We start from the raw sequence: 13,572 nt of genomic DNA on the forward strand, positions 1-13,572 counted from the left end.
GCTATATATACATATATGTATATATATATATATATATATATATATGTGTGTGTGTATATATATATATATATATATATATATATATATATAGTGTCCATGTATATTATGACAGGATGTGTAAATTGGAAAGAAGTTACTCTGATGTGGACCTGAATGCATATCTGATATATATGTGTGTATATACATATATATGCCACCACTACTTTATTTTATCCAAAGCTGAGAAAATTACTGACGTGTTTTCAATGAATGTGATGTGGTTCTGTTCTGTTGAGATCTGAATTTAGTGGACAGAGTGAGCACAGAGTGTGGCTTTCCCTGTTGTATCTGAGAAACGTGAGGTTGATCTTTTGTGCTAATTGTGTGTACTTGCTTTGAGCTTTTAATTTCATTGTAATTTCTTGCAAAGACGGTATTTTTTTTAAGAAAGTCATTGAAACATATGAAATATATTTATTATACTGTGGTGAGAGGTACTGTGCTGTGGTAAGAGTGTATTGTTGATCACTGTGTTTGTGTGTTGTTGGGGGAATTAACATAGTTTTATCTGTCTGCCAGAGCTGCTCTACCTTGAGTTGATGGTAATTGTAGTCAGTGACAGCCACATTCAGATTTAGAATCTAATGGGCGCCACATATTATTATTAACAGGCAGGAAATGAACAGTTAAAGTCTGAAACAAAATCTATTATAGATAAGTGCGCTTGGGAAACATGGCAGTTATAAATAAAAGAAGAACGGTAGCAGAGCAGTGAGCTTGCTCTTTAACGAAGGATGGTTGTCACACCATCAGCCATTGGATGACTACTCTATATTACACCCCTCTTACCAGTTGAGCACTGATCTCAAAAGTGCTGGACCTCTGTTACAGCAGGAGAAAAAGTATTATGCTTTCTACAGGTCAGTAGTGCAGGGTTGTGTCCTTTGCTGCCATGTATGAGAGCAAGGGCAGACGCTGCAACGACGCGTCTGTATGAACGGGCTGTTTTGTAATGACAAAATGGAACTTCACTTTCAATAGACACTTTCCTGTTATATGTCCTTTACTAATACTTTTCAACTAGTACAGTGCGCTTCACTCATCTGACAGTGTGTTGTGGTTTACAGTTTATCTCAAGGGAAGATTGCTGATTGTTTCATTGTTGCACTGCATTCAGTGTTTGGAGAAGTATTATACCCCCATTACCTCCTCTGCTGCCCCCCACCCCTCCTGACTTGAACTGAAATTGAAATGAAAGTTGTGAAACAGTACAAGTGTTCATGCCATCCAGACTCTCTGTGGAATATAAATGTGATGTCAGAAAAACAGTGAAGTCAGTATTGTAGTTTTGCTGTCCTATCTGCTGAAGTCTTTCTCTAGTGTTGGATTTACACTCACCAAAAAGTCCTTTTCTTTAAATTTTGGTGGCATGGGATGATTAAAAGAACATGAAAAGGATCTTTTTTGTTGGGGGCGGGGGTGTTGTCATGGGAAAATTAAGTGATTGTCAATGCTTTTCCAAGCACTGTTCAGGACTGATGCTAAAATCCACCAAGTCCTAGTCCAACACTGAAGGACTGAGTGGTTCAGTGTAAACTTGGATCAGGGTCTGTAAAACCAGCTTACCAATGCTTCACTAATTTCTTGTGCATTTCTCTTGTATAAATAGTCTGCTTATCATTGCAATCCAAACCTGGATTAAGATGTCACTACATACTCTGGGTGAGTTTATTGTCAAACGTTGGGTGAAAAAAATCTTTTTTTTCTGCTTTGGTTATTGGTAATAACCACTTATATACAGTTATGCAGTTGAACCATGTGCAGTAGATATCAGAAGCATTACATTAAGAAGTCAAGCAAATGCTTAAGAGTCTGTTGTGTTATGTATGAGAAGATTTTATAGGAAACAAAAGATCCTTTTGTGAGATTTGTGTCCCTTTATTACTGTAACCCCATAGAAAAGCTCTTCTGTGTTGTTGACCATGCTCTGTGTGTATTTAACAAAACCGAAAACTGCAATTCATGTTATAGTATTTAAGATCCCATGATAAGGTGCACAGCTACAGAAACAGCACATTCATGGATGAAGCAATTGGTGTTGTATGTATGCAATAATAAATGTAAATTAAAATGGCAGTCAGTGTGTCTGTTGCATTCGATTTGGTCTTCAGAAAGTACATGGACCTGCATGTGTGGTAGGTATTATTTTTATCAAGTGTTTCCCAGTTTGGGGGCATACCATGTTTGGTGTTTTCTAAGATCTCAATCAAATAGGTTTGAGTAAGACGTTATTGGAATACTGCTCTGCTGAATTGGACAGGCCCTAACGAGGATCCACTGTTCATTCTTTCTTACATGTGATATTTGAAATGAGAACAGCAGGGTATAACAAAAGGATGCAGTGCCTTCATCTGAATCTTCTGCATACCTGAAACGTTATTAATAAGGAGCGCAATAATTTCTTGTTCAGTGGGACTGAGAACAATTAACAAGTAATTATATGTACTTATCGAATATCAAATATGTGTTTTGGAGCCTGATAGTTAATTGTAGCGTTCAGTGGTCAACAAGTCTCTTCACGTTGCTGTAAATACCGTAAACGGCACGCCTATTTAGCAAGTAATTTACAACTGACGAAATGTTGAAGTGTCAAGAGAATCAATATTAAATTCAAACCTCCAGCTCAATGAAAACAGTCATGTATGATGCGGTCACACTAGAGTTCTCAAACACAAACGTAAAGTACGTGCCACGACGTTTATTTCACGTAAGTAAAACAAGAGTCTTGTCTATGCGGTATTTTACGGTAATATAAGGTGATGATCCCGGAAGCAGTCTTGATCCCTTTGAACTGCAGAGCAGTCGCACATTTTAGTGGCTAAGCTACTTGTTTGGGGGCTGAAGGCGCACTTGCCTTACAGTATTATTTCGGAAGGGTAAATTTGTCTTGTGTTCGCGTTTTCTGCATTTCACATTCTGTTTGGTAAGTCAAGGTATATGTAGCAGGGTATTTGCATAACCAGCTGGATAACGTTAGCTAACATTAGTGTGAGAACTTGTCTCATGGAAGACTCCAACCTTCCAAAACTGCAAGCTTGTGTTCAGTAGCCATGGCAACAGTGTTTGGTACGAGTTTTTGAGCTAGGCTGCTAGCTAACTTAACTCAGTGTGCTTTGATCTCGAAACATCGTATTACAAAACAGCTCTGATGTTGTCATGTGCTTATAGTCACATAGTTTGCCAACAACACAGTGCTTTTACTCCATCTCCGATCCAGATATGGTCCAGCTGCACGTCAAACGAGGAGAGGAGAGCCAGTTTCTCCTGGATACCACAGTCGATGTTTCAGTGGAAACCTTGATAGAGCAGATTGCTGCTATTTATAACGGAAGACTCAAAGTGGAGAGGATTTGTTCAGGTAAAATGGATGGGAAATTTCGGGTTAAGTACAGTGTATAATTTAGTCGTCGTGCGTTACCTCACTAGCTAGTATCTCAAAGTTACATCATGTGTCAGTGGATGAAGTGTTTCGCTTCAAGTAATGAGGCAAAGTATATACATCATTTATCAAGTATAACGTGTTTATAATTTACCAGTTGTTCGAATATTAAGGTGGCAAGCTGTCTGTTAGTATCAAAAGCTGATCTTTTTCCAAATGTTAATGCTCAATGACTGTCAGGCAAGGTAGCTATTTTACTTTACGCACAGTAAAAAAAACTGTGTATTAATGATATTTGTCTTCATCTGAATGTGACAGAAATACAGGAGCTTGCGGAGCATGGGATCACGCTCCCTCCAAATATGCAGGGGCTCACGGATGATCAGATCGAGGATCTGAAACTTCGGGACGAGTGGGCGGACAAGTGTGTTCCAAGCGGTGGAGCACACATTAAAAAGGATGAAATCGGGAGGCGAAACGGACATGGTGAGAGTAGTGAGACCAAGTACAAAGAGTTCATTGTTTTGTTCTTCTGTGTATTGCAAATTTTTCTAACTGCGAAATTGTGTTCTTTGTAATCAGCTCCAAATGATAAAATGAGGGACGTTTTAAAGAAAACTGTTGAGGAAGCAAAGTCATTAGTTTCCAAGGTAAGCAAGGAGGGTAGATTTCTTTTCTGCCAGTATGCTCCTATTCACAGATGAGAATCCGGTGCAGGTTTGCTACACTGCACCACACCATGTTTTTATAAACAAGTTAACTTTTAACGTTTAATCTTATTCATTCTTTGTTGCTATGCCTTGTAGAAACAAGTGGACGCCAAGGTCTGTGTCACTATGGATATGGTGAAAGAAGCTCTTGACCAGCTCCGTGGTGCTGTTATGATTGTTTATCCCATGGGCCTGCCTTCTCATGATCCCATCAGGATGGAGTTTGAAAACCAGGAAGATCTGTCAGGAACACATGTAAATAACATAGTCAAACAAAGCCACCCATTTGCATCAACTCCACCAGTGGTGCTGGTCACAATATTTTGTTTCTTCATTAGATCATCTTGTTCACGGCAACACGTTTACTTGTTCTTTTTGTACTGATGCAATTTGGGTAAAGTATGTTCATTAAAGGTACAACAGCTGTGCTCTCCTGGATTCTGCTGCTTCATCATGTGACATACAGGATCATAGTTCAAATCTCGCTCCACTATGCCACTGTCTGCCACTCTGCATAGTCTGCATAGTAGTAGCTTCGCAGCCTTTCCTTTTTCCGTCTCAGAGCTGTTTTCTCCTTTTGGCCTTTTGTTTCCCAGGCTTCACTGCAGGTGATTCCAGTGGAGGAGGCCCAGCTGTGGTGGGCAGCCAAGGAGCTGCAGAAAGGGAAGAAGCTTCAAGACTATGTGGGCAAGAATGAGAAGACCAAGATCATTGTCAAGATACAAAAGGTGTGTGTTACGAAAGCAATCTTACCATGGGTTTATTTTCATGGATAATTTTTTAAAAAATCACTATTAATGGAAAGACTAAAAGAAATTTTAGGATAGAAACTCTAGGTTAGAAACTCTCTTCTTCTGTGTTAACCTTTCTCCTTGTTCATTTAAGGACTATTGGAAAGTTTGGTTAAATATGATTCAAAACACTGAAACGTGAAAGGCTCTTCGTACACGATGTGTACACTCTGTCCAGTCTTTTCTCTGGTTAACTTATCACTACAGTTATGCTCACTGCCCTTGTTGAATGTATGTCTCGTTGAAATTATAGTCCCAACTTCTTTCAGTGAATCTCAGTAACATTTGTCTGTCCAGTTAAGCTGTGGCCACCAACATTCTATGATTTTTTGCTTTCAGGTTATCTTGTGGTAATAGTGACTTTTCGGTGAATCTATGCAAAATCTGTTTCTCAGGTTAACGTGGGTTTCTTGGAGTCAGACTGTTTAACATCTGCATTATTTCCCCACTAGCGAGGCCAGGGGGCGCCAGCGCGCGAGCCACTGGTCGGCCCGGAGGAACAAAAGCAAATGATGCTGCACTATTACAGAAGGCAGGAGGAGCTCAAGGTAAGAGCACACTTCTTTAAAAGTTGTATCTGTGGTAAATTTAATCCATGTTTAATCCATCCTAGTACATCTGGTTTTGGCTGTATTATGTTGTTTTTTGAAGTCATGCTTTCTCAGTCCTTTCATTTGTAACATTCTTTGGTTTCCAGAAACTGGATGAAGCAGATGATGACTCTTACCTGCAGTCTGAGTGGTCGGACAGGCAGGCATTGAAGAGGCAGTTTCAAGGTCTTACCAACATTAAGTGGGGTCCCAGATGAACTCGTCTCCACATCCAGCTTTGTCCTCAACCTAGTGACATTAAAAAGTCTAAGGGTGCAGCTGGCCCCACCCACTGACTGTTGAACTGATACTTGTCGCATCTTTCAGATGTTTGCTCCGTAGGATTTTTTGCTCCTCTTGTTACATCTCTCGTTTGATTTAAACTTTGTATGTTATTTAATGTGCCTTGAATATTTGTGAATTAAAAACGGAAATAACAAGTGTTGTCACGTCTTGCTCACTGCTGCATTGGGTATTGCAGGGTTGACGTCAATGGCAGGGTGTGTATTAAAATGTTGTTGTTAACAGGAGCGTGTGTGTTCTGTGACTGGCTGGCTTGCCCTCTTTTCTCCCCAGGAGAAGGATGCAACACCTTTCCTCTCTTTGTCCCTGCGGCTGGCAGTGGCAGCATTAAGAATCTGACGCTGTTCGAATACAGGATATCGCTGCGCGGCCAACTTCTCTGAGGGCTGCGCTGGATATGGCCAAGCTCATAATGGAAACATTTAGCAGGTGAAAATTCCAGAACATTGAGCGTAAATGTCCCCTGTGGCATTGTCAAAGTACAGCTTCAGTGAGAGGAAGAGCTTGGGTTTGTAAAGGTGTGGTTGAAGGACTCCTCATCAAGAAAGCTGAATAACAGGAACTCTGCACACAGTTTTAAACTCTGATAAGAATTAATTTATCCTTCCAGTCATTCATAATTACTGACCACCACTAAAGGCACAGAAAATGGCTGTTTGATGAATCCCACTGACTTTAAAGCATGTTGACTGAGTCTTTGGTATTATTAACAATACAAACACATCAATGTAGATTCAACCTCAAAAATAGTCAGTTTTGTAAGTGTTACATTGTCAAGCCATTTGAGATAGTCACATATTTGAAGACTACATAGTCTCGTTTTCATTTGGCATCTCCTAAAGTTGACTGATACAGGAGCTTTACACTGACCTAATAATGCACATTCATAGTTCGTTATCTCACTGACCTCAGAGTTTTATACCAGCCAAGCTGACCAGACAGTAAAAAGAAGTTCAACAGTAATGCAATGCACTTGACCCTTCAGGGACAATGTTCTTGACTGCATTCCGCCGTGAATGTGTGACTAGGTTAGCGAGGTCCTGGCGAGGTCCCATTGAGGTAAGCATTCATCCATATCTCCTGGATGACCTGCTCTCTCCGTTCGATCCTCTCCGCCAGCTCCGCTGCTTCTGTGGTATCCGTCGTCACCTCCCAGCAGTAAAGTCCCTTCCTGTCATCGCTAGAGAGCGACGAGCTGCTTTGCTCAGACTCTTCCTCCTCAGCATCTTCCTCGTTCTTCTTCATGGGCTCCCTGCTAGGGGCTGTCTTTTGACCCCCTCCCCATGGGATGTCATTGCAGGAGAGCCTGACAGACACAGCGATGAGGGCACATATCAGTCCCAGGCACATGCTCGACACAAACAGCAGGGCGGCCATCTCGGGGTGCTCTGAAGGAAAAGGAGTAAGACGTCAGTCTGTTTTGGCCTGAAGGCCCATCACAGCATTGTCTATATTGGTGTCAAGTGGAGATGGAATGTAAACCATGTGTCATTACCTTTCACATAAGCGTAAGTCATCAGAGAGTTGCTCACAATAATCCCACTGCTGGGATGGGAATCAGGGTGTCGTGAACCCTTAGGGTACGGAGCTGCTCCTGCATGTTATTTAAATCAGAAATACTATTTAACAGTTCGCATTTTTGATGGCTTGTATTTGGTTAAGGAAGCAGCTTTATCTATGGATTGGTACATTACCTTTTTCAATGTTCTGTTTGGGAATTGAGGTAGTTTTGAAAACATTCGGGTCAGCTTCCCTGAGCAATGTTTGTGGCACTACATGTAAAACACAGCAAAAAAGCAGGAAATACATTACTGTGGGGGACTGTCAAATCCTACAGCATTTCTCTTCTGTTGAAACACACATTGAAAAAAGTGTTTCTTGTTGCTGTTAATTTTGATGATAACTGATATTGTTCAGTCTGAAATACAAGAAGTTACTCAAGAAAATGTCAATCAACAACAGGCCGATGTTTAATCGCAGTACACAATACACATGACAATATCTTTTAAAAATGTCCACACAATTACAATAGCTTGGTATTACTTTAGGACCAATAGCAGGAAGTCCCTCAGGAAGGCCACAGAGGTTTCCAAAGCTCAATGAATGCAATGCAAGTACAGAATTTTTATTCTCATACAGTTTTTATCAGTTGTGCTGAGACGTGTTTTGTGTATAAAAGAGGTCACTTTTACCAAATTCCCAGTGCATGACATTGGCTTTATGGGAGGTAAGTCTTCATTTGGAGAAATATGATCAATTTCAGGTGGTGGAAGAGTGCTATCTTTCAGTGTTTTCAATTATTTTCTTTGCAAATGCCTTCAGTACACTTATTTGCGATGAATGTTCCTTACCATGTAGATATCCTCAACTTAACTGATCAATGTCAACTGAATTGTACTCTGAAGCCTTTCTTGAGGGAGTATAAGAACATTTTGGGGGCAAAGGGTAGCAGAACACATTATTCACTGTGCCACCAGCCTGAAGGTGTGATTGGAGGAAGAGGGAATTGTAGTTATCATGAGCACCTGACTCACATTTCTATACAATGTTGGGCATAGCAATCATGGTCAACCCAATGACCAATTATATGCAAGGTGAGTTCTTTCTGATTGAGTGCATGTATCAAACACTTCCATGCATGGAGATACCCATACCCTTCACATACAAAATACAGAAAATGGTTTGCATGTCTCCCAAGATGAGAGATTCAAGGACAGGGTGACATGTTGGTTTCTGCTCAACTACATTTCTACTTTACTCCAAATAATTCACAAGTGTTAGTTAAGTTAAATGTTAGTAGATTCAAAGTAAGAAAAAAAATGTACCACATGCATAGAGGATGGAGAGATACTTCTTTATCCCTGGAAGGCAGGGGTCCCTGAAGTTGTGGTCATTGACAGTAATAACGCACCTCTGTTTAGCGTAGCAGGTCTTTGACACTAGGTGCACAGCTCCGTGGAATAAGCATTCTGTGAAAACACAAAAGACACAGTGGAAAAACTCCACACTTTGTTGGGACAGACTATTCTAGAATTAATTTTCAATGACATGGCATTGCCAGTTTAGTCTCTCATAGGTCATGGAGAAGATTCCTTCTAAAGGGGCTTCATTGGGGAGAGGATTACTTCACAGCCATGGGTGACACCGGCCGACTCTGACTCACCAAAAGGTGGTGGAACTTCATCATGTGAAGAGCAGATGTTCTCATCTTCCAGTGCTCTGCCATAGACCGCTGAGTAAATGTTAAGCACCCGAGGGTACTTACAGTACAACTTCACATGCTCTCCCTCACAGCCCACCTTCTTCTTATGCTCAGCTACAACACAGATTATGCATCAGTTATATACACTGTGCAATTATTGAGGGCTCACTGAATGCAGACTATGATTCCTTAATCCTCATTGATATGTTATTAAACTACATGTATTAAGACGTAGAGCCCCTTTACAGAAAATATAAGTATATAGCTCTTACTTACTAGGCTTGCATTTGTAAGACACCTGAAGGTGCTTAGAGGTCCCAGGGCAGGGGTCATGTCCAAAGACATGGTTATTTACAGGGAGTTGGCAGTCACGATGGCCCTGGCATTCTGCTAGCAGCTTCTGAACAGAGAAGAAAACGAATGATGAAAATGAGCGAACAACCAATACCCTACATCTTTACAGGTAACTTCACTGGCAGACAAGGGTGACGTTAAATTATCGAGATGAGCTGAATAGCTGATTGTGTGACCACTGGAATGAGGGAGCAAATGAAAAAAAAATACCCACAGGGCAGCTGTATACACTTACACTGCTGTAGTTCACGTTTACTGAAACACACGTGTGGCCCTCGGATGGCCCTTTTAGTGACCTGAGTCCTGTACTGAGATTGAGAAATCAAATGTGTTGCAATTTCCAAATCGCACCTGTAATGCAGTAAAGGCGGAGCAGCTCTCATTGGACGCTCTGTCCACTTTGGTCCTTGGGGCGCAGAGAGGTACTTCGGAGTGTCCGTAAAATGCGGACAGCACTGAAATGGTGGAGTGCCTCGGGCAGTGCAGGCGCAGCTGCTCTCCGTCGCAGGCGTGAATTGAGTGACTCTGAATGATCCTGGTCAAGTAATCTGAGAAGAATGTATACACCAGCGTATGACACCAGCGGAAGAAGCTAGCACTATAAATGTAATGCATACCATGCACTCGTAATTCATTGGCATAACAAGAAAATTTTCATTGATTCGATTTCAGATGTTTTAATTTGTAGAAGCAGTTTGAAACATTGGAACATCACTAAATCACTTCGGACACTGCACAATAAATTAATGATTAAGGACAGTAATATGACCAGGTCATAAAGTCAGTCATGAATCAAACAGACAACAATACTATTAATAATAGGTCACTAGTTGCAGCATTAACTTAATCGTATCGATAATAAGAATACAACTGACTTGAAAAGTTTGCCAGTCCGTCCATTTCTTTGGTCCACAGGAGAAGGATGTAATAAAAAATATCAAGAAGCCACTTCTTCTGTCTCTGAGAACTGAAGCAGGTCATGATTAGCATTCCCAGTGTCTGAGATCATATTCGAATGCTTGGCTTTTTATCCAAGGCTCAGTCAAACGCCTGGGAAAAAAATTACACTGGAATGTCAAACGACCACGCCATCTACACCTGCCAAGTTAAGGACTTCTTCTGAGCTACTGTTAATAATCGCCCTTCTACGTGTAATATCAGCATCCGCTGTAGATGCAAACGTCACATTTCGCGAACGTCCAGTTTCTCCTTTCAATTGTTTATTCGAAATCTTGTCGTACGTCACCGTCCAGCACGAGCAGCCTGTTCATTTCAAAGCGCGACTGGGACTGTGATTGAAAATAGACGCCTTAAGAAATCCGTATCCTTCCCGAACATCCCGTGCGCGCTCGAAACTGCGCAGCGACTTGAATAATAACAGCTCGGCACCTCACAGCACGAATAAAACATACGCAACAAGTCAAAACTGTCTGAAATTCAGGAAGTGCGTCCCCTGCGCTGGAGCCAAAAGCGGTTAGAATATAAATGTTCTGCGATAAAATATTTGCTGCTCAGTGAGATCATTTATTTAATGATTAAATAACTTCACATGAACATTAAAGAAAGGAACGTAGTTGGTGTTGGCACAGTTGGAAGGGGGCGTGGCCGATCTTTATTTAAAGCAGAGGTGTACAAATCTTTACACTATTACTTAACCTATACAAAACTAGCGTTTAATCATACAATTATACAATTTTTAAAGCATCATCATATAAAGGCATTTTATCCTTAATTTCACGTCGCACTTTACTACTTTAAAACATTTCAAAAGTCAGCGAAAAGTCTGTCCCAGCCTGACGCCCATAGGGTGAGCAGTACCCTGAATGTGTGCCCTATAGGCTGTTGTCAGTTAACGCCGGACAATGTTGCCTTGGATTCCTATGGTAAGCCTCTGTGGATTTCTTGTCTAGACCTGTATCTGGATACTTCGTATGAAAGCAGTCATTTTTAGTATTTCTGTGCTCCTAAACCTCAGAGAAAACACTATTCAGGGACCCACTCAGGCAAATATGTCTGTGGGCATACAGTCCCCACACAGATGTAAAATGATTCAATGAGCATGTAAAAATAATACCAATACCAAATAGACAATGCTGTCACCCCCCAAACCCAGTTGACAGCTACAAGAGATAATATTACAGACAATCCATCTGTTGGGATTTAAAAGTTTAGATTTAATGACCTGGTTACCATCATACACATAACTTCCAAATGAGCCATATTCATTTTTTCAAGTTTTTTTTTTTCCCTATAATAGTCTTGATGAAGCCAACTAATTTGTGGTACAGCAGTTCAAATCAGTTGTTCCTCTTCTCCAAAACACCAAGAATGGGGACAGGGGATTTACATTTTGTACCTCATATTTATTCAGTTGAATGATCATCAAGACCTCTCACAGAATAATCATTTCACATTTATAAATTTCATTACGTTCTGTAAGTCTCAACATCACTCTGTTGACTCTCATTTACTTGCCAAGTTATTGTGTTAAATTGAGAATAACCAGCAATAAAGAAGGATGTCCTTTTGGAAATGGCTCGTCTGGTGGTCTGTATCAGAAGGTACCCTTGCTCGCCAGTCATGTGTCTCTGACTGTGCTGAGTAGTAAGGCCTGACATACACCTGTACAATGTAGCTAACAACCCATCCCCTGGTTGCCACGTTTTCTCAAATTTTTAGAAGTCAGAGTTGACCCTGTGAAGGTATTCACCTGATTCCCCCATCCAGAGTCACAGACTGGGGATATGCTTACAAGCAGCTACTGCTGAACAGCAAGTGTTAAAGCTCAGGTTCCAGGGTTGCAACTCTGAGGAAAACTGAGCTTCACAGAGCATCATGGGTATGAGAAGTGCCAGGGCCCTTATCTGCCAGTCAGATCTCCTTTGTTTTCTTGAGCCATGCCTCGGCCATGCATGCAAGCCACAGGACATCCAGGGGTTGGGCATTTCAATACAGGGACTTTATGTTGTCACATCCTGCTGAGTTCAGCCAGCCCAAAGATGGCAAGGCTGGGTGGATGTTTGCTCAGTTATGTCATTCGTTGGAAGGAGTCCATGCCTGCTTTCGCATAATGCTGCACAGTCCCCATACAGCCACTGATTCTTGTGAGAGCTTTCTTGATCTAAATCTAAGGTCCAAGATCTCGTGCCTCCTCCACCCATCCAAAATGAATGGAACTGCCTTCTATTGATCGTTTATATTTAAGAGTTAGTCTAATACAAACAGCACTGCTCTACTTTCCTCCACACTATGCTTACCTATCTAACAGCCTAGTAGCAATAACACAATGGTACAATTAGTATGATTTTAAAAGCCATTATGCCTATGATCATACTGCTTCACACACTTTTGCTCTAAACAATTGCTGCTATTGATCCTTTTTATTAAGGCAGCATGGCTAAGTGGGAGGAGTAGTGCATTGCTCACTATTGTTTAAATAGACATTGTGGCAGGTAACATAGTGACAGGTCCCAGATCTTTTCCCTATGACGTTTCCTCCTTTGTTTTGGCCCCCACCAATTTGATTTCACTCTCTACCTCCACTGAAGATGTTTTTTTAAAATAAGTGCTCTCAAAGTAATTCAGTCTGTCAACCCCTCTGGCCAGTTACAGTTTTATGGTGAAGGATTAGGATTTATCATATGTGACTATGGTTAAGGTTGGAGTTAGGGATGTCATGTCCATGGGGAGGGTTGTTGCAGGGCTACTGACTTTTTAGTCAAACCTGCTTGTTGATTGCCAGACCCCTGTAATCCCTCAGACTCTGAAAGCATGCTTGGCATTGTTGTAAAATTCTTTACTCACTGTTGCTCTCCAGTGGCTGACTGCTGATTGCACAAATGGCAAGGACTGGCACAGCTGGCAATTTATATTGTAGCATGGGAAGAAAAACCTTTAGAGGGTGCTAGAGAGCTGGTGTTCTATTTCCCCAATTACTAAGCATTGTGGGTTGTGGTCACTGACGGCTTTACAGTGTTTTCCATTGCAACTGTGTAATCTTAAAAAGGAAAAATTGTGTATTTCAGCAACTATGATAAAACGCCTTGTTTAAAGGTATATAATAGCTTGGTTATCTCAGAGACTTACGCCCTCAGACTTAAGATGCAGAATCCTCTACCCCACTGATTCTCAATCCTGCTCCTGGGGCCCCCCTGCTCTGCACGTTTTCCATCTTTCCCTGCTCTACCGACCTGACTGAACTCAT

At 41.2% G+C, this 13,572-nt stretch overlaps 2 protein-coding genes across 2 annotated transcripts; one reads left to right on the top strand and one right to left on the bottom strand.

Annotated features, from left to right (window-relative positions):
• The first annotated feature begins 2,848 nt into the window (after positions 1 to 2,848).
• cfap298 (cilia and flagella associated protein 298) lies at positions 2,849 to 5,796 on the top strand. Its single transcript, XM_036525494.1, has 8 exons — positions 2,849 to 2,962; positions 3,257 to 3,397; positions 3,737 to 3,904; positions 4,001 to 4,068; positions 4,225 to 4,383; positions 4,725 to 4,856; positions 5,372 to 5,467; positions 5,617 to 5,796. The coding sequence occupies exons 2-8, from the start codon at positions 3,259 to 3,261 to the stop codon at positions 5,725 to 5,727; spliced, it is 873 nt and encodes a 290-aa protein (XP_036381387.1). The 5' UTR covers positions 2,849 to 2,962; positions 3,257 to 3,258; the 3' UTR covers positions 5,728 to 5,796.
• A 672-nt stretch (positions 5,797 to 6,468) lies between these two features.
• Positions 6,469 to 10,693, bottom strand: eva1c (eva-1 homolog C (C. elegans)). Its single transcript, XM_036524709.1, has 8 exons — positions 10,244 to 10,693; positions 9,720 to 9,916; positions 9,291 to 9,414; positions 8,976 to 9,128; positions 8,638 to 8,781; positions 7,507 to 7,584; positions 7,308 to 7,406; positions 6,469 to 7,200 (listed from the first exon to the last, which is right to left on the bottom strand). Exons 1-8 carry the CDS (start codon positions 10,356 to 10,358, stop codon positions 6,842 to 6,844), a joined length of 1,269 nt encoding a protein of 422 aa, XP_036380602.1. The 5' UTR covers positions 10,359 to 10,693; the 3' UTR covers positions 6,469 to 6,841.
• Between the last annotated feature and the right edge of the window lie 2,879 nt (positions 10,694 to 13,572).

Source organism: Megalops cyprinoides, chromosome 3 (assembly GCF_013368585.1).
Source record: "Megalops cyprinoides isolate fMegCyp1 chromosome 3, fMegCyp1.pri, whole genome shotgun sequence".
NCBI classification, from domain to species: Eukaryota; Metazoa; Chordata; class Actinopteri; order Elopiformes; family Megalopidae; genus Megalops; species Megalops cyprinoides.